At 48.0% G+C, this 24990-nt stretch overlaps 1 protein-coding gene across 1 annotated transcript; it reads right to left on the bottom strand.

Annotated features, from left to right (window-relative positions):
* Positions 1–928: 928 nt before the first annotated feature.
* On the bottom strand, positions 929–23037 carry LOC127762613 (uncharacterized protein At4g06744-like). The gene is made up of 3 exons (XM_052287098.1): positions 22740–23037; positions 2029–2502; positions 929–1950 (listed from the first exon to the last, which is right to left on the bottom strand). Exons 1-3 carry the CDS (start codon positions 23035–23037, stop codon positions 1238–1240), a joined length of 1485 nt encoding a protein of 494 aa, XP_052143058.1. The 3' UTR covers positions 929–1237.
* Between the last annotated feature and the right edge of the window lie 1953 nt (positions 23038–24990).

The raw sequence follows: 24990 nt of genomic DNA, 5'->3' as shown, positions 1-24990 counted from the left end.
AATATACACAGTCTAAGATTACATAAGTACATCACGCAACGTAGATCGCCATTAGAATATTAAGCTTCAAGCATCTTCACGGAGATGTGGAGCTAGACCGCCGTTCCGCTACCACGTACTCTCGCTACCACTACAGCCATCACAAAAGTTATTCCGTTTCGCCTTGAGCGAATGAAAGGGATGGAACTAATTTGCCTAGCTACTTTGTTGTCAACAACTATGGGTCTGATACTGGTTGAACGACCCCACAATACGGACAAGTCTGTTGCCGCAATATTGCCATCTCCGCAAAGCACCACTTTCACCGAGTCGTCGCAATTTATCTCACCAAAAGTTGTCGCTGCTATGCCACCTAGCACGACACCCATCGCCCCCGTCCCCCACAAATGAACGAACTCACTGTTGTTCCATCGTTGTAGCCGCATAACCTCACCTACACGGGTCACTGTAGCGTATTTCGCAGGAGAGACGCCGCCGCCACACCATAGTCGCCGCATACCACGACGTGGCTGAGCTTATAATTAAGAAGATAAAGATCTATACAATAAGGATTTTTCATTTTCACTACTAAGATTATGCTAAATAGATGACCAAATATGCGAGCTACATTGCTTTCCGCAGAAAATATAGTCTAGAGTTTATACTGGTGTAAAAAACAGAGCAACTCTGTTTCATGCCTGAGGTCCTTGTAAAAAACAGAGTAACTCTGTGTTCAGTCATTTGAAAAGAAAAGCGTGACGTTCTCGTTGAAAACAGAGGAACTGGGTGACAAAGTCTTTCAAAATTGCGTACAGACGTACAGTACGTGATATGTCCAGCCCATCGGAGTAATTAAAAGTGAGAGCGATATGCTCTCTCCACAGCGCTCCGCCCGTTTTTGGCATGACGTGTTCGTTTCCATGGCTATCCACATCATCCAGGGTGCCACCGACACTTTGGTGCTTTACATGATGTTATTTTGAAAGATACGTTTTACATGATGTAAACTTTATCAAACATGTAGAACAGGGCACACACCAAACTAATCACAAATGATTTTCACATAGTACAGGTACACAAGAGTACAAGAGGTGAGATCTAGACGTGACAGCCATAGCTAGCCACACGTGCAGAGAAAACAAACCACAATGACGACTCACGAACACACCAAACGAACACAAGAATACAAGAGCAAATACCAGCGAGACGCTAGCTTCTAGCTGTCCCCTACTGCATGCATGCATGATGCATGCAAGCCTCACTTGTGAAGTGTAGCGTACGTCACGTAGCTGGAGTAGTCCTTTGCCACCCTGTCCACCGGCGCCGCCGCGGCGTTGGCAGCTCCGGCGGGGCACGCCACGTGGGTAGCGCTCGCCGCCGGGCACGTCTTCGGCTGGCTCAGGAACGACGCGCACTCCGCCGGCCGCCGCTGGTTGGCGAGGCCCGGAATGCAGTTGTTCCTGACGTTGAGGACGTCGTCCTTGATCAGCGACAAGCACGACGGGCCGACCGACGTGAAGTAGTTGCTGGACAGCGTGAGGTTGGCGAGGCGGCCGGCTGGGCCGGCGGCGAGCTTGCAGAGCGCGTCGGGGATCTCTCCGTAGAGGCGGTTGCCGCCCAGGTTGAGCTGCTCGACGCTGGTGAGGCATGAGAAGGAGGAGGGGATCGGCCCGGTGAGCTGGTTCATGCCGGCGTCGATCACGGCCGCTTTCGTGAGCATGCCGAGCTCGTGCGGGAGGCACCCGGAGAGCTGGTTGTTCAGGAGAAGCATCTCGATGAGAGAATCTTGGGCCTGCCCAATTGATTGGGGGATTGGCCCCGTGAGCTTGTTGTTGGCGAGGGCGAGGTAGCTAAATTTGGATAAGCCGATGTTCGCCGGAAGTGGTCCTGACAACTTGTTATAGTTGAGGAGGAGCGCCATAGCATCTGTAGCTCCCGGAATTATGCCTCGTCCTTTCATGTTGCCAATGCCTAAATGAAATGTGAAGTTCAGCGTAGCAGTCAGGCAGTTATTCCTCCTCCCCTTTCTCCTACTATTGCTGCTATCACCGGCGCTTATGGTTCCGCCTGTGTTGACACCACCTTCAAAATAGCCATTAGGATGGAGACTGGTATCCACATTTAGCTCGTACATGTAAGGGAGTCTGTCGATGTGGGGGATGTCACCGCCGAAGTCGTTGGAGGCAGCATGGAAAAATGCAAGATCAGGGAGCTGGTCGATGAAACCTTGAAGCTTTGGGGCGCGCAGCTCGTAGCCATTCAAAATGACTGACGTGACTGTGAGCTTCTCATTTTGCCCCAAGTTCGAGCAGTAGAAGCCGAGGTAGTTCGTCTCGCTGCAAATATCTTGGCCGCTCCAGGTTGCCGTCACGTTCTTGGGGTCAGAAGTGATTGTGTTCTTGAAATGCTGGATAACTTGGTAGGCACGGTAGAGACCATGGTTTGGAAAGTCCTGCGGCTGTGGGTCGTAGAGAGAGTGCGCACTTGCCTTACGAGATGATTCCGGGTCAGCAGAGTGGGCAGCTAACACAGCAACGCAAGAGAGTAATAGGAAGATGCAGTGGGTGAAAGGCGATTCGACGTGGTTGAACATGTCTAATAAAGGTTTGTTGGGGCAGTTCGTTTGTGTTTATGTGAGAGGAGAAGGGTGAGTCGTTTGGCAAAGCAACTGGATGTCACTTGTGTTATATAGAGGTATGCTGCAGCAATCCTCGTATATATATGGCAGTCATGCCCAGGTGGAGCCTTAAATGTCTGAAAGCATTCCAATGTTTTTATCCCCGCTATGAGAAGATTGCTTAGGATTGGGCGCCGGATCCACAACCTAAAATGGGATGTCCCGGGTGGAGAAACCATCTTTGATCGGTCGACAAAATTCCACAATAGTCTCGGTTGCAATAAAACCGGGAATAAAGATCATCTTTAGTCCCGTTTAAAAATTTTTTGATCTTTAGTCCTGGTTGGTGTTACCAACCGGGACTAAAGATCATTTTTAGTCCCGGTTTAAAGAAGTTGGTGGGTAGGGTCAGGCTCCAATTATCTTTAGTCCCGGTTGGTATAAACAACCGGGACTAAAGATCTATTTTTACTCCCGGTTGTTTATACCAACCGGGACCAAAATAGACTGCCGAGCGTGCGCCCCAATTATCTCCTTGCGGTGACCCCTCGCCTTTTTTTTCTCTCCTCTTTAAGTCTCTCGGTATCCGCCTCCAGCGCCTCCTCGATATCCCCTTCCTCCCCTGGCCCTTCCCCTCTCTGCTCCCCCTTCCTATCCCCGCCTCCTCCTCCTCCTTCCCCTCTCTACTGCGGCCAGGCGGCGGTGATGGAGCGAGGTGGCGGCAACGGAGCGAGGCGGCCGCGCAGCGGCGGCTGGTGGGGCCGCGGCAGTGCGGCGGCGGCGGAGCGAGGCGGCCGCGCAGCGGCGGCTGGTGGGGCCGCGGCAGTGCGGCGGCGGTGGAGCGAGGCGGCCGCGCAGCGGTGGCGGAGCGAGGCGGCCGCGCGGCAGGCGGCCGTGCGGCGGCAGCGGAGCGAGGCGGCCGTGGGCGGCGGTGGGTGGGGCCGCGGCCGTGCGGCGGCCGCGCGGCAGGCGGCCGTGCGACGGCGGCCGATGGGACCGCAGCCGGAGGCCAGCAACAGCGGCAGTCAACATTGTTTTTTTATTTATGATTCACTGTGATGTACTTTTGTATGGACAATATTGTGATTCATTGTACATTTGTATGGATCTGTGATGTATAAGATTTGTGATGTTACTTTGGTTTGGGGTATGATTTGGGTATTTGGGGTTTGATTTGGGATATGTATCCCACTTGATTCGAGAGAAAATAAAAAAGAAAAAAAAAGAAAAGGACCATCTCACCGCCGCTACCTCTCTTTGGTCTCGGTTGGTGTTACCAACCGGGACTAAAGATCCCCTCTCTTTAGTCCCGGTTGGTAACACCAACCGGGACTAAAGATCGATCTTTAGTCCCGGGTATTTGAACCAGGACTAAAGATAACGATCTTTAGTCCCGGATTGGTAGTCCCGGTTTGAAAACCGGGACTAAGGGGGGTTACGAACCGGGACTAAAAAGCACTTCTCCACCAGTGCTGCATGCTGTTGTCGCACTGCTCCTGTACGTTGCTGCCTGTCCATTTTGCATGCTAAACATTCATCCCTCTTTCTTTATATATTCTTCCCTCGTATATACACGTCAAAACCTTTTTAAGTAAACTTTGAAATATTTTTAATTATATATATCTTTATAATAAGATCCAACATGATTACATTTCAATAAAAAATGTTTTACTATTCTTTAAGATTTGTTTTAAATGTTGCACGAGGATTTATTTGGATGTTTCAACTAGCATTATACGATGTCTCACGAGTTCATTTGCAAATATTGCATGCCATATGGAAAGGAGATGGAGAGGCGAGAGGCGGTTGGAGAGGGGCAATTCTCGGGCGATTCGCGACGCAGTTCCTCACCATGGCTGAGTGGTCGGGGCTTCACCTCGCCTTCCGGAGAGGGATTTTCCCCTCCGCCATGGCTGGGTAGACGAGGCTCTTCTCTAGAAGATAGGGTTTCTCCACCATGGCTGGGCAGAGGGGGCCTTTCCGCGTCCTGTTCGGGAAGAAGGGGATTGGAGCCTCAGAACGAGAGGATCTCATCTCCGCGTGGGCGGGTGACTCTCGGTGATGTGATGATTGCAGCTGGAGTGATGAATTGCCGCGTCACTTCGGAAGTTTCTAGCACTTTCCGGAATCGGATGGAGAAAGGCTGAATTGAGGAAAATCCTGAGGCATCAAGCTCATCCATGGCGGGAGTTAGGGCTTTCGAAAGTTTTGGGCTCCAGCCCGAGCACTGTAGCAAGCCCACACAGCCTTTCGGTACAAGTTTGGAAGACCTAGTCAACCATTCGTGGTCGTCGCAAAAAAAGGCTTGGATTTGGGTCCCGAAGGGCAGTGTCATTTCAGAAAAAACCCTAGGGTTTCCAGCCACCAAAGGGGAGGTTAGGCGATTTGGTGCGAGGGCGAGAAGAATCTACAAAATCAAGCCGCGTTTGGTGGATTCCAGGTCCTTCGCCGAGGTGATTGGAGGTAAATGCATGGAGAAGAGGTGGGGAGATCAAAATCGTTTCAGCAACAAGCGGAGGCAAGATGAGCGAGGGATAGGGAGCTGGGAGGATCGGGAAGCTGGTCAGGAGGAGGAAGATTTGAGGGCCAAACTCCACTGAGATCAAGAGCGGCGGATGGAGGAACCTCAAGGACGCATGAAGCAGAAAGGGACGAGGGAGGATCTGCCCCACCGGGACGCGGTGAGCGAACGGTGGGAGCCGGATCTGATCTCAAAGCAGAAAGCAAAGTGGGGATCCGATCCAGGGCGAGATAATCGACTCGAGAATCCCCGCTTTGATCTGCAGAAGCTCATTGATCTGAAAGAAGGGAAGGACATCCGGGAGGATGAAATGGCGAAGAGATGCTAAAAATGCGGAAGAGGAGGTCATCAACAAGCTTCGTGCACAAATCCTCCGATGTGCTATGCATGCAAAAAATCAGGTCATATTTCTTCTAATTGTTCTGATTTGTTCAAGGATGAGGGTTTGAAACTTTGTGGCTTGGGGATGCCTGGTCAAGTTTTCCATTGCATGCACATTGATGTTTCTGAGGAAGAAATTCTAAAGCAACCTGTGATTGGTGTGATGTCCATTGAGAGTGGTGTTTGCACTGTTAACAAAATTGTGGATGAACTAAAGTATCTTTTTGAGAAACATCAGTTGTGGGACTGGAAGGTGAAGCAGGTTGAGCAGAGAAAATATCTGATTGAATTCCCTTCCAAAGAATCCCGTAGAGAGTTGACTCGTCTGAAGGGCTTTGATTTTCAGACAGTAACTGTGAGGGCTAATGTGAGAGAGACTAAAAGAACAATAGAAGCCTTTGCTGAACTTCATGAAGTCTGAGTTAAAGCTATTGGAGTGCCTTCCATAGCTAGAACCGAGAAAATCACGAGGAACTTGGCTTATCTTGTGGGTGACCCTGTGGAAGTTAATGCCATTAGCCTGATCAGGGAAGTAGTTAGGGTCAAGGTGCTCTGCTGAGATCCAGCTAAGATTAATGGTACCACTGAAGTCTTTCTAAATAAGATAGGATACAAGATTTCTTGGATGCCTGAAGGGATAAAACAAACCTCATACACCCCTGATGTACCCAAAGATGGGAACTGGAGAGATGACAGAAGGAGGAAAGAGGATGATGACTCCCAAGACAGCCAAAATGCTAAGGGTGGCGATGAGAAGGAACCTGATGGCAAAAAGAAAACTTCTCTTGGTGGGAAAGGTTCAGGAAGCAATACTCAAGTTGTCGCACAGAAGGAGGATCTGGAAGGAGATTTCGATGAAGAAGAAGATAAAGTGGATATACCAGAAGTTTGCATAGATGAGGAAGAGATAGAGGAGAATAATATTACCCAGGCTGAAGGATCCAAGGAAAGTCTCTCTTTATCTATAGCTAAAAAAACTCCCATGATCCCAGATATCCAGTTGGTTCAAAAGTCAATGAGACAACAGAATGATGACTGTTTCTCAAAGGAAGATGACACTCTACTGGCTATCTGTCATGCAGAAGAAAACGATGGGAGGAGGGAATGAAGTCCAGCAAGATACATTTAGAAGATAGTATCAGTAAGGAAGAATGTTCTCTGCGGGATCTGATGGAGCAAGACATCAAACAACTAGATGCTATTACAGGAGAAGAAGAAGTGACCCACTCTGAGGATGGCTTTACTCAATCAAGGAAAAATAAGAGAAAGAAGAAGAAGAATGATGGGCCAGCAATTGCAACAAGACAGAGTCTGAGAATTGCTAGGGATGGTGTACCTGTTGCTATGAAGGCCCAACAGAGGATCTCTGAAAGGAATGACATCTTAGGTATGAATAAATTCGCTATTTTCCATACTGTTAATGATGAATGTCTTGCTACAATTGCTCTAGATTCGGGCATTAATTTTGGGGATTCTATGCATGTTGTTAAATCAAACATACAAACTCTGAAAGCTAGAGAGGCTGCCCAATCTCTGATTTGCATTGCTAAAGATAGGTTAGATAAGGAAAAAGTGGAGGATAGACTTCCATTACCTATTGAGATTGAGGGATGTGTGTCACCCCATGATGCCACGGGCAAAGAGCTGTGTGCAGTCAGGGGTGATGATACCATATTACCATCTAAGTCATGATGAATGCTCTTTTTTGGAATATAAGTGTTTTGGGAAACCCTGGCAGAAGAGGTCAATTAACAGATTTAATAAAGAAACATAGAGTGGAGTTTGTTTGTTTGCAGGAGACAATTAGAGTGAGTTTCAAAGACTATGAATTGAGTAGATTTTGTGGTGGTAGAGATTTTCATTGGCTTACTAAACCTGCTGAGGGGCACTCTGGTGGCCTTTTGCTGGGGGTGAATCTAGAATTAGTGGAGGTTATAGAGGTTGATCTAGGGGAATTTTTTGTTAGTTTGTTAATAGAGACTAAGACAGATAAGAAGAGATGGTGGTTGGTGAATGTATATGGTCCAGTCCTAATGGATATAAAAGAGAGGTTTCTTCAGGAACTGACAGATTTGGTTTTAAAACATCAGGACCCCATCATGTTAGGGGGGGATTTCAACTTAGTCCGGTTTGCTGAGGAGAAGTCTAATGGGCAGATCAGTAAAAGATGGGCTGAAAAATTTAACTCTTTCATTTCCTGCACAGAGTTAAGAGAGCTGCACAGAGGGGGCAGTAAGTACACTTGGACCAACAAGCAAAATGATCCTGTGAGAGAGGTTCTGGACAAAATTTTGGTTTTTGCTTCTTGGGAGAATTTATACCCTTTATCCTTAGTCCAGAGCCTAATGAGAGTGGGATCTGACAACTGTCCCATTTTGGTGGAGTTGAATGGACAGTCAATGGTAACTAACCGTAATACCTTTAGATTTGAGAAGAGTTGGTTGTACCAGGAAGGATTTAAGAATTGGATCATAGATAATTGGCCAGAAAGGAGGAAGACTTCAATATTAGATCACTGGAAGTGTCAAATATCCATTCTTAGAAGGAAAATGAGAGGGTGGAGCTTGAATAACCAAGGGGAGATTGGCAGGAAAAAAGACACCATTAGCAGACAGATTAAACAGTTATATGCTGAGTCTGAAATAAGGGCTCTATCTCCTGTTGAATGGGGAGACAGATATAGGTTGGAAGGGGAGCTAAACCAGATCTTCATCTCGGAAGAGATTTATTGGCAAAGAAGAGGTGGGGAGAAATGGCTGTTGGAAGGAGATGCCAACATAGCCTTTTTTCATGGGGTGGCTAATGGCAGGAAAATGAAGTCTACAATAAGAACTTTAGAGGGTGACAATGATCCTATTGAAAACCCTGAAGAGCTGAAAACACATATTTATGAATACTACAGGAAGCTCTTTGGTGCTAAATTACCTCCCAAGTTCTGCCTCAGTCAAAATATGTGGGAAAGGAGAGGCAGATTTTCTCATGAAGACAATGAAGAGTTAGTTGAACCTTTCACTTTAGAGGAAATTGAAAAAGCCCTGAAAGAAATGAAGACTAACACTGCTCCGGGTCCAGATGGTTTCCCTGTTTGCTTCTATAAGGAATTCTGGCCCCAATTAAAAGGGCAAATAAAAGAAATGATGAATTTGCTCTTTGAAGGAAAATTAGAGATGTGGAGGATTAATTATGGGGTGATTACTCTAATCCCTAAGATTAGGGACGCTAACACCATCAAAGCCTTTAGACCAATTTGCTTACTCAATGTGTGCTTTAAACTACTGACCAAGGTGATCACCAACATGCTATCAAAGTTTGCTGACAAAATTAATAAGAGTCAGACTGCCTTCATCCCTGGTAGGCAGATTTTAGAGGGTGTGGTCATTCTGCATGAGGTGTTGCACGAGCTTAAAGTGAAAAAATAGTCAGGAATCATTTTGAAGCTAGATTTCGAGAAAGCCTATTATAAGGTACAATGGTAGTTTCTGTTTGATGTCCTACAGAAAAAGGGGCTTGATGAGAAGATGATCGGGTGGATTAAACAGGCAACAATAGGAGATAAGGTTTCAATCAACATCAATGGCAAAACTGAGGAGTTCTTCAGTACTTATAAGTGGGTGAGGCAAGGGGATCCCCTGTCTCCCCTACTTTTCAACTTTGTATGCTCTCTCAGAAATGCTGACTAGAGCCAAAGAGGCAGGTCACCTTAGGGGAGTAGTACCACATCTGGTGGATGGGGGGCTTACACATCTTCAGTATGCAGATGACACCATACTCTTCATGACAAATTCAGATGAGAACATCTGCACAGTTAATTTTCTACTCTTATGCTTTGAGGAAATGTCAGGTCTAAAGATAAACTACCAGAAGAGTGAGGTGACGCTTGTGGGATCAGAAAACGAGGAGGGGGCAAAGAGGATTGCTGATCTCTTCAATTGCAAAGTTGGAACTCTACCTATTACCTACCTAGGTATTCCTATTCATGAGGGGAGGCTGACTGTTGCTGATTTAGGGATAGTCCCCAACAAGATTAAGAAAAGGTTAGGGACATGGAAGTGTAGTTTCTTATCTTATGGAGGCAAAACTATTCTAATCAATTCATGTTTGAGCAGTATCCCAATGTACATGATGGGCTTCTATCTCTTGCCAGAGTCTACTCATCACAAGATGGACAACATCAGATCTAGACTTTTCTGGGAGGGCCTGGAAAATAAAAGGTAATACCACATGGTTAAATGGGAAGCACTGTGTAGGCCCAAGGAGTTTGGAGGATTAGGCTTTACTAATACCAGAGTAATGAATATCGCGCTGCTGTGTAAATGGATCTACAAATTGGAGACAGGTTGTAAGGATGCCTGCTGTGAACTTTTAAGAAAAAAAATACATGCAAAGAGGGGGGGGGGGGGGGGGGGGTTCTTTCAGTCAAGTGATGAGGGGGCTTCTCAATTCTGGAAAGGGCTTCATGAGGTCAAGAAGTGGATGGATCTTGGTAGTGCTTACATAGTGGGTGATGGGAAGTCTACTAGCTTTTGGAATGATGTTTGGTTGGGAGAGACTCCCTTGAAAACCCAATTTCCATACATATACAGTATATGTTCATGCAGAGACAGTACTGTTGAGCAAGCTGGTGCAGATGGCGACTGGAACATTCAATTAAGGAGATCCCTAGGTTCTCTAGAAATGGATGAGTAGAATGAGCTCCAGTCAAAACTAAACTAAGGGGGATTTAGCTGACAAATGAAAGAGATACCATGTTTTGGAAACTCACAACATCTAGGGTGTTTACTACCAAATCTTTATACAGGGAGATTCTGTTTGGTGGGGTTAGAGATACCTGGATGCAGGAGATTTAGGAGACTAGTGTTCCTCTGAAAGTCAAAATTTTCTTCTGGCTTTTGTGCAAAGGAAGAATAGAGAGGATGTTGATCACCTAATCTTTACTTGTGCCCCATCCAGATTCCTCTGGTGCTGCATCAGGGACATTCTGAATTGGAGCTTTGTTCCATCGAATAGAACTGATTTGTATGATCTTATTCAGACACTAGGCAAAGATAAGAGGAGTGCTCTTTGCTTATGTGTTATCTGTTCTTGGGTCATCTGGCTTACGCCAAATGATTTTGTTTTTAATAACAATATAATGAAAGATGTGCTCCAGTTGCCTTATAAGGTGCTATGCCTGTTGATGCAGTGGAAAAGTTTGAGATCGCCGAAGGTGGCTGGGAGGCTAGAAACTTTGCAGGACTCACTGCTTGCTGTCATCAGGAAGCTGGGAGATCAAGGGAACGCGTCAAGCTGCCAGTCAGGAGGACCCGCCCCAACTAATGATGATCGAATTCCTGGCTGCACTTAGACTAGTTTCAATAGTTTCGTTCTCATCTGGCGTGTGTGTGCTGTGCTAGCAGCAGGGGTGTTCTCCCCCTAGTACTTCTCTTTTGCGCTGGTGTTCCCAGCTTACTTTGTTTGTTTTTCTTGTACGAACTTCTTATGCTTTTTATCAAAAGCTGGGCAGCTGCCTTTTTCTAAAAAAAAAATTGCACGCCATATCCATAAATTTTTTTTTTTTGATATTTCAACAGTTTCAATTTAATGTTTTATATATGATATAAAAATGTATGAATAATATTAAGTATTTGTAAATATGTTGTATAGTTCATATGAATTTTTCTTCTTTTTCACTTTATTAGGGTTAAGGTCCTTAAGGATAAGACATACCTCCTACACTTGGGTTCGTACTATACGGAAGTACCACATACTGTGGCATCTCGGCCCAATAAGAATTAGGCCTGTGTAGCCCATGTGAGCTGTGTGCATATGTTTAGTACCACCTTGCTAGTTTAGCAAGGATGGAACCAACTTATAAGGCCTTGTCCCTCCAACCATGCCACTCCCGGGTTAACCCTTTTACACGAAGCGAGGACGAAAGTGTAAGTGGGGTGATATGTGTAAGTGGGCCCGCCCGTCGGTTGGGCTGGGCTACGCGGTTCTGGAGGGACGTGGCTGCACATGTTCTGGAGGGAGGGCCATTACAAATGGTATCAGTGTGCGAGCATATGGCGCATGTGGGCTATGTGTGAGGCACATGGGAGGGCTGTTACAAATGGTATCAGAGCCGAGGGCCATTACAAATGGTATCAGTGTGCGAGCATATGGCGCATGTGGGCTATGTGTGAGGCACATGGGAGGGCTGTTACAAATGGTATCAGAGCCGACCCTCATGGTTGCGTACGGGTTAGTGTGCGAGCATATAGAAAGCAAGACTGAGTACAACCATCGTACTCAACAAGTCATACCAAGGGAAGGTATGATGCAAGGATAACCAAAGGATATTTTGCAGTTCCATACCAAGGGAAGGTATGATCGCTGTTGCGCATACTGGTCAGTGTGCGAGCATATGGCACATGTCATTTCTCCATAATTTCACAGGCAAACTCTTCATAGATTGGGAAAAATAAAGCAAAACTGAGTACAACCACCGTACTCAACAAGTCATACCAAGGGAAGGTACGATGCAAGGATAACCAAAGGATTGACTCATAGGATATTTTGCAGTACCATACCAAGGGAAGGTATGATGCAAGGATAACCAAAGGATTGACTCATAGGATATTTTGCAGTACCAAGGGAAGGTATGATGCAAGTATAACCAAAGGATTGACTCATAGGATATTTTGCAGTAAAAGCAGCATTTGTAAATCATAATTTGAAGAAGTAAAAATCAATAGATAATTAAGCAGTATTAACATCGTCACTGTCCAACGCTAATTAAACCACGTTGCGACATGCCCAAACCAAAACCACTTGAACTACACTAGTTCGTTAAGTCAAATTATTAGGGTGAGACTAATCACGGTGAGCTGGTTGACCACAGCGGGCACGGCTATTCGAATAGTTTTACTCTGATCAGAGGTGCACAACATTACCCACAAGACACAATTCCACACATGAAACCATGCCCCGAAGTACCACCATGATACTGCAAAGGGGGAAGTCGTGACAAAACCCTCCATATAACCACCCCTAACCAGCACACCCACCTCCGGTTTCACCCCCACTCCGAAATCTGGGAGCAGGCAGCCCCCGCTCGTGCCTAGGTAAATCCAGAAGCAGCATAGACCAAAATCCAGGTCCATCCATACTCTATCACGCCTACCCTTGCCAATGGTGCGCTAGCTAGAAAGGATTATACTTATGATTCAGCCTGGAGCCCATCTGGCTTGTGGTTAGTACGAGTATATCTTCCAGGGATTCCCGAGAGCCGGTCCTTAATTGTCATGGGCATGATCACCAAATAAATCATCATGCATGTGCCCACAACCCACCAAGTAAAGCATATTTTAATTAATTAACCATATACCAAGAAGGCATAGCATCATCATGAAATTAAGGACTATATTATAGTGAATCCCATTGTGAGCTAGTTGATCTAAGCATGGCTAAGCAATCCTGGACCAATCATCTAGTCAATTTATTACCCCAGGCTATCAATGAATCAGGGTAAACAAAGGCTGAGTACGGGTAAATTCCATCCCATATGACATTATACCTCGTTCAAACGAACGAGCGGATGACTCAACAACGGCTGCGGCTAGACCGGCGGGCTAGACACGATTCACGTTAAAACCCCGATACGGCAAACGATAGGCCAGTAGGAACCTAGGGTAGCATCTACGGCTAGACAACTCAACTACCGAGCAATGGGTTTAAGCGGCGGCTAGGTTTTAGCGGCACACGGCTGCGACACGGTGGCGCTAGGGTGGCTCGGCTCGGCGGCTACGCGGCGGCTCGGTAGGGCGGCACGCGGCGGCGGCTCGGCAAGGCGGTGGCGGCGTACGGAAAGGCGCGCAATGGCTCGGCAAGCGGCGGCGAGGCGCGGCAAGGCGGCTCCAGGGCTAGGGCAACGACACACGACGCAAAAGCTAGGGACAGAGAAAACTTAACCCTAGAGGGATGGAGAACCCCACCAGAAAACAACGGCGAGCGGAGGGAGGACGACGGCGGTAGCGGCGGTGAGCTCGGGATCGATAACGGCGACGCTAGAAAATATTGAACAGAAGGAATTAGATAGATGAATTGATGAACACTGCACCAAATACATCCAAAGGAAGGGAGAATGGAGTACCGGTGATGCAACGGCGGCTTGCGGCTAGGACTCGGGAAAAACACAAAAGACTAGGGTGGATATGATTAGGAAAGGAGGAGTCCTAGAGGGAGTAGGACTAGGAGGGAGGGGAGGGAGTTGGTCAGGGGGAGAGGGGAGGCGCGCACAGCAAGGTGAGGAGCGTGGCCGGCTGGGGAGAGGCGGAGGGAAAATAGAAAAGGAGTGGCTAGGACTTTCCCAGAAAGGAAAAACAATGCGGTGCCGTTTTAGGAAAGGAAAGGAAATGGTCCCGCAAACTGACACGGATACGGTTCGTCATGTAAAACGAAATCGCGGACTTAGAGGGGAGTGAATTGGGCACAATCCATGACCAAAGGCAGAGGAATGGAATTAACTTGACACTTTTAACTTAGCAACATTGCCTTCGGTGATTTGATATTTACTCTTTAAGTCCTGTTAGTGATTTTCAGAGCAAAGAGAATTGGAAAAAAATTCTCCCTAACAATTCCGATTATTAAATGCATTGTTAATTGGGGTTTTCTCCTGGTTAACCAAAGCAAATTCCTGAAGTCATTTATTAGTGATTTGAAACCTAAGGGAAGGAAAACTCTGGGTGTGACAAACGGGGATGTCGAGTCCTTTGAGGGGGGAGGGGAGGGTGTATGTGACATCTCGGCCCAATAAAGATTAGGCCTGTGTGGCCCATGTGAGCTGTGTGCACATATTTAGTACCACCTTGCTAGTTTAGCAAGGGTGTAACCAACTTATAAGGTCTTGTCCCTCCAACCATGCCACTCCCGAGTTAACCCTTTTACACGAATTGAGGACGAAAGTGTAAGTGAGGTGGTATGTGTATGTGAGCCCACCAATCGGTTGTGCTGGGCTACGCGGTTCTGGAGGGATGGCTGTTACACATACCTATAATGATATACAGGAAGGTATACTTTGATTATGATCATCGCTATAAATACAAAGCCGAATCTAGAAGAAAATTGTCTTAGTGGGATATAAGGTGTCAGATTCCTATTGTAATCATCGTCTTCGTGGGATAGAAGGTGTCAGATTCCCATTGTGATCATCGCTATAAATACAAAGCCGAATCTAGAAGAAAATTCTCTTAGTGGGATATAAGGTGTCAGATTCCTATTGTGATCATCGCTATAAATACAAAGCCGAATCTAGAAGAAAATTGTCTTCGTGGGATAGAAGGTGTCAAATTCCTATTCGTCGTGGGATAGAAGGTGTCAGATTCCTATTCGGAGAAGAAAAGATCTCCTTAGCCCATATCTTTTCCCAATCCTCCGAGTTCTACTTAGAGAAAAATGTGATCATCACTACAAATACAAAGCCGAATCTAGAAGAAAATTGTCTTCGTGGGATAGAAGGTGTCAGATTCCTATTCGGGGTGGGATAGAATGTCACAACCGGAAATAACCTAACGGGCGTTCCTTACGTGCGTGTATTATTCCTTGTCCCAGGAGGCAAGGTACACCAAAAGTTGATACAATTCAGAGTTTAACAAGCGGAAGCGTAAATAGATAATTTATTACATGGGCGGCGAAGGCCCAGCACACATGAAGACAAACGAAAAACAGCGGAAGACTAGGGCGACGACCACAGGCGCTTGACGGCAGGCACGAGCTAGACACCAAAGCCTTCATCTTCCAGGAACTCCTCTTCTGGGTTTGGAAAAAATTGAGCAAGACTGAGTACAACCACCGTACTCAACAAGACACACCCATAAGTGCAGAATAAATGCAAGGGAGTACAAGGGAATTATAATATGGGGGGTTAGGGTTTGCAGTAAACCACATTAAAAGACACTTAGTTGCTCAAGCTATTTGGTAAACACGATCCAAGAGCTATACAAGATTATTAATCAAGGCCGTGAACCCACACGAACTTGCCTTAACCCAAGGCCTACGATGATTCAGACCGAACTGGCAACCCGACCCTGGGTCCCAGCTCGTCCCAAGCCAACCCAGGCCAACCATTCCACATTTTAGTTGTTAAGCAGGTTTTAAGAATTAAAACACTAACTTGGGTACATTGCTCGGCTTGCCCATAACCGAGGGCGCGGCTATTCGAATAGATTATACTCTGATCAGAGGTGTATATCTTTACCCACAAGACACATCTTCCTCACGTGTAACCACGTGCCACATACCACCACGGCACACGGACGAAAGACGTGACATAGTTTCCAACCCATCCTAGCCATAGACAAGAGTACCGACCCAACCCCACCTACGGCCAGAACCTCCGGGACAGGTAAGCAGGACTGAGCCCCTAGCAGCAGGACACCAGCCCTGTGCCATGACATCTCGACTACCGGGCCGCAGCTCGTGTAGCCTTCATTTGCCCTAGAGATGTCCATCGACCCCCGACTTCGTCCATCTCCATCCGTGTACTTTTGTTTATAACCAGACTGAGCCACAAACTAAGCCTTACCCGCTAGACATGTGGAAGTACGGTAGTGCTTTGCAACAGAGGCCCGAAGACCGGTCCTTATGTGGCCGAGGTGCTACTATCAAAACCATGCACCCCGAGCCCAGCCTAAAACCATTTTGAGGATTTTGAATAGAGGGGGAGGTGTGAATCCAATTCCACAATAATCCAAACATTCCATAGTGTCCAGGTGATATGAATATTCCCAAAGACTAGAGTTGTAAAACCACCTAATGTTGCCTAATTAACCAGCAAGCATCTACCTAAGTTCATACTAGTGGAACCATAAATAGAGTACCCACTAGTTGGGGTTTTATTTTCCTAGGGTGAACAAGGTAATAATAACAATAACAATAATAATAAGGTCATAACAAAGGTAAATAGGCATGGCTAAATAAAATAGTGATAACGCGGGAATTTAAATAAAGCGATAATGCAATAATTTAAATTAAAATAATTTTATAAACTGTGATTCAATATGTTCAAGGATGATGTGACTTGCCTTGCTTGCTTTTCCAAATGTCGGCTTCAACCTCCACGTAGAGCGAATCTTCCGAAGCTGTAGCGTCTACACGACCAACGGAAAGAAAAAAGGCTTTTACTCTAATAAACTCCATATAACAAGTAGGAACAAAGCACAAAAATGGGTTCTCGACTTCTTAAGGAAAAATTAGAGACTTGAACGGTCCAATTCCGAGTTCAAATGGCCAAGTTATGGCCATTTGAAGTTTATATGCTCTTTAAGTGAATATTTGTGAATTTCTTTATTTAAATTTTAATTTAAAAAGGATTTATTGCGTTAGCCGAGGGGGAGGGGGCGCGCGGACCGGGTCCACGGGAGTGGGGCCCACGCGGCAGCCTCACGGTCCACGGTGGACCGGGTGCACCCGGGCTCACACCGACCGGCGCCGTGGGCCCCACGCGTCAGCCGCACCCGAGGGCGCGGGCGGCTAACGGCCGGGCCCCACGCGGCAGCCGCTCGGCGCGCCCGAAGGCGGCCACGTCGGCGCAGCCGGCGGGAGGCGGCGCGCCCGCGCCCCTATGGTCGCCGGTGGCGGCCATAGGCACGGCGGAGCGGCGGTCGAGAGAGGGAGGGAAAGGGGGAAACGAGGCGGCGGTCCACGGCTCACCCTAGGTCGACGCGACGACGAAAACGGCGGCCGAGGCGGAGGAAGGCGGCGGCTCGGCTCAGGTCGACGGGGACGGCGGCGCTCCGGCGGTCGGCGAGCTCGACGAGGGGGTGGACGGGGACGGCGACGGTGCGGCGAAGCCGGAGGAGGCGACGTCGGGGCGGGAAACGGTCCCGGCGAGCGGAGAAGGCCGGCCGAAAGTCGTCCGCGACGGAGGAGAGAGAGGGCGACGGCGCGAGCTCGATTCCGGCGAGGAGACGGCGCGTCAAAGGGTGGAAACGGGCGAAGGAGGTGCGGGAAGGGTTTAAATAGGGTTGGAAGGGGGAGAGGGCGGCCGGGGAGGAAGGAAACCGGGGCGGGAGGTCCGGCCGCCATCAATGGCGCCGGCAAGATTTGCGGGAGCAAATCCGGCCGTTTGAATGCGAGAGAGAGAGAGGGAAAAATGGGGGGAAAGGGAGAGGGGATCACGGGGAGTAATTCCCCCCTATTGATTTCACGCGGGGACGACGGGAGGCGGCGGGATTCGCGGCGGCGGTGGCGCTAGGCACGGGCGAGGCGGCGGGAGCGGCGGGAGGAAGGAGATGACGGGTGGGCCCCACCCGTCAGTGAGGGTGGCGGGCGGGCCCACCCGTCAGCGGCGCACGCGCGGGGAGGGGCCGAGTGGGCCGCGGGGGAAGAGGAGAGAGGGGGAGGGAAGTGGGCCGAGCCGGCCCAAGAGAGGGAGGGAGGGTTTTTAGGGTTTTTCTTTTTATAAAACCTTTTCAACTTTTTTATTTCTTAATAATCATAATTTGTGCTCTGAAAATTTCACTAAAATTTATCTACACATTTTAGGCTTTTAGGAAATATACAAAAATCCTCTAAGCCTTATTTGACTTGTACTTTGCACATTTTAATTTTTGGAGGCTTTCACACGAATTTTAATTATTCTAGGCATAATTTAAAGGATATATTTTAGGATCGTTTTGGGACGTGACATAGAAGGTGTCAGATTCCTATTCGGGGAAGACAATATCTCTACTTAGAGAAAAATGTGATCATCGCTATAAATACAAGGCCCCCGTGGAGGGTAGGGCATTGAATTATAAGCCATAGCCAGAGCGCCATCAAGTTACAATCTGGTGAAAGCTAAAGCCCTAGTTGTTGATTAGATCCTGTCGAGCCGTTCTCCGTGGATCCTAATCGGTGATTTAGACTAGCCATCTTATAGTTCGTGTGGTATTTTTCGCCAAATATACATATAAACTGGAGTAGAGCTATTACTCATCTTGAGGGTTCGAACGACTATAAACACTTGCCATCCGTGTTCTTACACTATTACACAAACGATTTTTTTGTACGAGACCACATGATTTTTGCAAACGGACCATAACTTGCCGTGTCTGGAAAAATCGAGCGGCATTTTCGCATATGGCTCCTTAAGATGCCCGTATGAAAAAAATCGATTTTCCCATACGGGCCACTTAAGAGGTTCGCATGTAAAAATTAGCTCAATTTTGCATGCGGACTACTTAAGAGCCCGCATGGAAAAACGATTTTTCCATACGGGCATTTTAAGGGGCCGTATGCGAAAATAAAATTTGAAAATTTGAAACTAGTTTATCTCACTCATATGAACTCCAAATTGGATAATTCTTTTTCCTAAATGTTTCTCAAATCATGCTCTATCATGTTATTGTGTTCTTACTGCTATTATTTTGGCCATTTTTTTTATTGTGACTTTGTTTTATAAATTAAAAATTTGAATTTCAAAACTTCAAATAATATTTTGAAGCAGTAAATAATTTCAGCTGAAAAAGTAATGAAAATAAAAGTTGTAGGACTCATCAAGACAACTTTTATTTTGGTTATTTCTTCATTCAACAAAATGATAGTAACATCATTCACAAAATTTACATATCTCTCTTATAGTTTATAAAACTACATGAGAGATATGTAAATTTTGTGAACTATGTTACTATAACTTTGTCGGATGAAGAAATGACCAAAATAAAAGTTATAGATCTTGATGAGTTATACAACTTTCTTATTGATGACTTTTTTTAGTTGAAATCATTTAATATTTGAAAATGTTGTTTGAAGTTGTCATATTTTGAAATTCAAATTCAAACTGTTTAAACAAAGTCATATACAACAATGACCAAAACAAAAGTTGTAGATATTGATGCATTATACAACTTTGTTGTTGACAATTTTTCCATTTGAAATCATTTACTACCCGAAAAATTATTTGAATTTCTTATATTTTAAAATTTAAATTTTATATAGTTCAATAAAACTCGGTTGGAGAAATGACCGAAAGAAAAATGTTAGATCTCAATGAGTTCTACAACTTTGTTTTTGACAACTTTTTATGAGTTGATTTAGTGCCATAAAATTCGATTTAAAGTTTAAAGAGCCGCATGCAAAAAAAATCGATTTTTGCATGCGGACGCTTAAGCAGGCCGATTTTTGCATGCGGGCCTCTTAAGGATTCCGCCTTCCCTCTCCACCAGTTCAAAATTTTTCACCCGCAACCTTATCTTCTCTTCCTCTCACACACTTATTATCTCCTCTCTCTATCTCTCTCTCTCACTTTCTCTCTTCCTCACCTCAACGGCCGAGTGCAGAGCGGCGCGGGGCGGGCTTCGGACGAGAGCGGCGTGGCGTGCGGCGGGCGGCGGTGGCAGCCGGGCGAGAGTGGCAGCGGGGTCGACGGCCGGAGTGGGAGCTCAACCTAGAGCAGCGGGCGGCACGCGTGGATCCGCCATCCCAGCTCCCTTCGTCTTCTTTGGCGCCGATCCCCCACGAGGAAGCCAGCAGAGGAGGCGCTTGGTGACTCTACCGCGCGGATCTGGGGACGACGGCCCTCCCCCGCGCGGATCCGGGGACGGCCGCCCTCCTCCCACATGGATCCGGTGCGGCGCCCTCCCTCGTGGCGACAACAACCTCGGTCAAGACCCTGTGAGAGTGACAGGAGCCATCCCGTGACGGCGGCGGCAACCTAGGGAGCGGCTGCGGCAATGGCGTTAGTGGGCGATGGCGTCAGTGGGCGACAGCGGCAAGCGGCGAGGGCGGCGGATCCGGCGGCACCGCCCTCGGGAGGGGCCGGATCCGCCGCCCTAGGGAGGGGTTGGCCGCTCGGCCCCGCGACGGCCGGCGGCGGGCGGCCGCAGCGGCGCGCATCTAGCGCTGGCTACGGTTTCGGGGTTTTTTTGTTTTTATTTTTTTGGCTGAAAAATATCTTTGCATGCGGTTGGCTATGTGGACCACATTCGAGAATCACCTTTCTACATGCGGTTGCGTTTCCCGCATAGAAAAATAGCGATTTTTGCAGACCTTTCCATGCATAGGGGCCAGCTAACCGCATGCAAAGATCTCTTTCGTAGTAGTGTTAATACAATCTTGCGCATATCTTGGTTCTAATGTTCCCTATGCTCTACAAATACCATAAGAGGACATAGTCCTTTGACTGTGGCACGCTAGGTATGGGGCTTGATGCTAAAGGATCTCGACGAGGTGAGTTCAAGAGCCGGAATTCTATGCCTCTTCGATGAAAGACGATTACGACGAAGATACCGAGTCACCATCTTCTTCAACCTGTAAAAACGGGAACCTGACCGTGCCCTGGGAAGAAGGGCATGAACGTGGTGTCTCGGATGGGATGCCGACGCAGCCGCCATCTCCATCATCCTAGCCGGATCTTGCCGTACTTTGGCATCGCGAGAGCTTCCCGAACGGCCTCCTCTTCTGAGAGAAACTTCGTTGCCACCTCCGGCAATCCCACTTTTTGCCTCGGCGACCATGCCAGAGCCAACATCAATCGCCGTCGTGCAGCCGGCTACGGCTTCATCTCAAAGCCATCGTGAACTGTAAAGCCAATTCTGAAGATTGTCGGACGAACTACAGTGCCTATAGGGAGCAGCGAAGGCAGCCCACCCCGGCCGAAAGGCCACCTCGCCGCACCTACGCTGCCGCCGGCAGCACCACGCCACCACCCCTCTTCGCCTCTCCTCTCTTCCGAAAAAAAAAACCTTTAGAAAAGACAAAAGTAACGTGCGAATAGTCTTTTCGCTGAAAATATGAAAGCAAAATTACAAACCTAATAATAGTTGTCAGGGTTATGAATAAGGCATACCCTCTATCCTACAACTTTTCAAATATACCGATAAGGTATAACTTCACGTATACGGATCGTTTCCGTATACGCCATTAGGAACTCATCTCTAATTATGGAAAATATCTCTATGAGTTAAGAAATTGCCGAAGTCCTACTCGGAAAGGATAAAATCTATGGTATGTCGTGTCGGTTTACATATCCCTATGTCTTACTTGGGGGTCAAGGTATTCCATGGTATAAAAGGGACCCCTAGGGGGAGGCGAAGGGCATCGCATCTCATTGACCATACACCCACCAAAGTTTACGAAGCCAGAGTGCACGGAACCAAGCCGCAGGAGGTCTCGTCGAATCCCTCAACTATGATCTTGTTGGTACCATCTGTTTTGTCTACTATATTTGTAATCTGTTCTCGTCATCATTAATCTCATATAAACTGGACAAGGGCTATTACCTGATAAGGGGCCTGAACCAGTATAATCCTTGTCTTTTGTTTGCTTGATATCTTTTGTACTACGTAGACCCTCATTCCAACGTACCCCAATACTTAACTCATCCGGACCGCGAGTATCTCTCGTCGACAGTGGCGCGCCAGGTAGGGGAGCTTGGTGCTCAAGGATCTACCTGTATGACTTCAGGACTTCCCGACAACAGTGCCATCGCCAGCGTCGATTAAGGAGTTTCTACCTCGACACCGCTGGTGTGGACTCAGGTCGGATCCATTGTCTTTCCGATCTATACCGTTACACCAATCTCGCCTGGCCCAATCATCGTCGGGAACGAGAGAGGTACGGCAACCACTGAGGGAAACGATGTCCCGCCGACAATTCCTCCCACTCAGGTGGAGAACGGAACATCGACGGCCCCAACATCTGGGAGGAACCCTTAGGCGGCTGAATTTCACCCTCCATGTGAAAGATCAAAGCCGACAAGGATGAACACCCTAAGACCGAGATCTTGGTGTCCTGTGCATAAGACAACCAAGCACACTCTTAAGGACTGTCGGTGATACTCCACGTGCAAGCTGAACTCTACGCCTGTTGGGAACGAGGAATTCAACGCACTTCACCAATGGGAACCACCTACTGTCCGATCCATAGATCTAGATCTCATGATCTCACAAACTGCAGAATCTTCCTCAGGACCCTTAAACCAGCACATCATCGCGTCCAACAACCACGAGTTCAAAACCCGTGCTTTGCCAAGGAACCAGATGCGGCGCCGATTCCATATCGGTTTGTGGGATTCGTCGGTGCAAATGAGCCATCCGTATTGCACCTCCTGGAAGGCTACGAATCCTCTTCACAGTCACCTAGGGATGTAAACGTGGTAGACAACACTGAGACAAGTGCGTCCGTAGTAGAGAGAACGCCTGCTCACCAGTTGCGGAACCTAGATGCGATATTGAGGGAAAGTCCTTTCGATCCAGTAACAAACCCAGACGCCAGCCAATGGGTAGAGCGACTACGGGAGACTGTGACGAACCTCAATGCCGTATTTGCCGAAGCAGCAGGCGGCCCAGAACCGCGCAGGAACGGAGAGCGACCCACCGAGGACGCGGATAGAGAAGACCTCGTCGGAAGACATGCCACCGGCAACCGTTCCCCTCGAGAAAGACGTGATCCTACATCGCCGCGCCGTGAAGATGGCGATCTTCATGAACATCTGAACGGACGTCGGCGGAACAGGAGGGATTGTAACGAGAACGATCGTCATCGCCATCACTCTCCTTCTCGTCATGAGGACGGAACTCCGCATCGACAACACCGTCATCGCTCTCCCTCACGGCAAGAAAGAGATAACGGCTGAGGAAATACCCCCAACGAAGATCGAGACCATCGGCCCCATAATGACCGGCGCGACTACAACAACCGAGATCAGGAGAATAATCGCCGAAGACAAGAGAGGAACGGCGACAACCGACGAGATCGAAACTCCCAATCACCTCATCCGAGTCGAGATCAAGGACGCGATCATCGCTCGAGAAGCCGAGCTCCTGACCCAAGCGACCCCTCATCCTCGTCTTCGTCGTCCTCTTCAGATCGGCCTCCACGACAACGTTGCAACCACGGGCCACACCCTATCTCAGGAAACGAACGTAGGGCATTCACACCTGCGCTCCGCAACGTGCGATGGCCCGAGAAGTTCTGACTGGGATCTATTGAGAAATATGATGGAAGTACAGACCCAGAAGAATTTATGCAAGTCTACTCCACAATTCTCTATGCCACTGGCACAGACGACAACACCCTGGCTAATTATTTGCTAGCCGCGTTGAAAGGTTCTACTTGTTCATGGTTCGTCCATCTCCCATCGAACTCAATTTCTTCGTGGGAAGATTTGTGGCAGCAGTTCGTCGCCAACTTCCAAGGGACATACAAGCGCCACGCGATTGAAGACGACCTACACGCTCTAACTCAGAACCTGGGCGAGTCATTGCGGGATTATATTCGGCGCTTTAACGAGTGCAGAAATAAGATCCCCGAGATCACCGATGCTTCTGTCGTCTGAGCATTCAAATCAGGCGTCCGAGATCGGTACACCACCAGGAGCTGGCGACGCGCCGAATCACATCTGCCCGAAAGCTATTCGAGATCATCGATAGATGCTCTCATGCAAACGATGCTCTGAGGCGCAAGGAGGGAAAAAGCAAGGCGGGAGATGAGAAGAAGAAGTCGACCGATAAGGATGCAGCAGAGTCAAGCAAAAAGAGAAGCCGCAAGAGTGGGAAGCGCAAGCCCTCGGGAGAGGTCCTCGCCACGGAGCAAGTGGAACCGTCCAAACGCCGCAAACCCCAGAGCGACGACTCGCGCACGGCATGGTGCCCAATCCACAAGACAAGCAATCACGCCATGGAGGATTGTTATGTCATAAAAAAGGAGCTCGTGGGCAACTAGCGATCGAAAGAGGGAAACGAGTACAAGTTGTCGAAACGGCAGAAGAAGCCACCGCCGACAACTCCGACTCTGCCTTTCCAGTATACGACCTACACGTCTCCCACATCTTCAGCGGATCCACATCGTACACCTCTAAGAGAGAGTACAAAAAAGCGGAACGCGAGGTCTGATCCACCTCACAGACGACAACCGCCAAGATGAAGTGGTCTCAACACAAGATCGAGTTCTCGGAAGCGGATCACCCCAAGATCGCGACTACACCTGGCAAATATCCGATAGTGGTTGAACCCACTATTCGGAACATAAAGGTGGCGAGAGTTCTCATCGACGGCTTGAGCTTGATCAACCTACTCTTCACCAGCACCTTAGACGCGATGGTAATACCTCAAAGCGGGCTGACACCCACAGATCAGCCCTTCCACGGAATCACCTCGGAGTCGTCGTCTAAACCATTGGGAAAAATCACGCTACCCGTCACCTTCGGACTCGCAGAAAACTTCCGAACAGAGCAGATCACCTTTGATGTCGCAGAGTTCGACACCGCCTACAACGCCATCATTGGGAGAATTGCACAAGCGAAGTTTATGGCGGCGGCGCATTACGCATACCAAGTGCTAGGACCGAAAGGGACAATCACTATCCAAGGGAACGCCAAGTTGGCAGTACAGTGCGACAAGCGGAGCCTCGACATGGTCGAGCATACTCCCAACCCGCCCGCCACAACTGAGAACCCCAAGAAAGTGAGCAAGCCCAAGAAGACGCCAAAACCAGATGGCGCCATCAAGATCATCCCATTGTCTAGCTCCAACCCCGACAAAACTGTCAAGAT

This window comes from Oryza glaberrima, chromosome 2 (genome assembly GCF_000147395.1).
Source record: "Oryza glaberrima chromosome 2, OglaRS2, whole genome shotgun sequence".
NCBI lineage: Eukaryota > Viridiplantae > Streptophyta > Magnoliopsida > Poales > Poaceae > Oryza > Oryza glaberrima.
The sequence above is the reverse complement of the archived record's forward strand: the minus strand, read 5'-3'. Positions and strand labels throughout refer to the sequence as shown.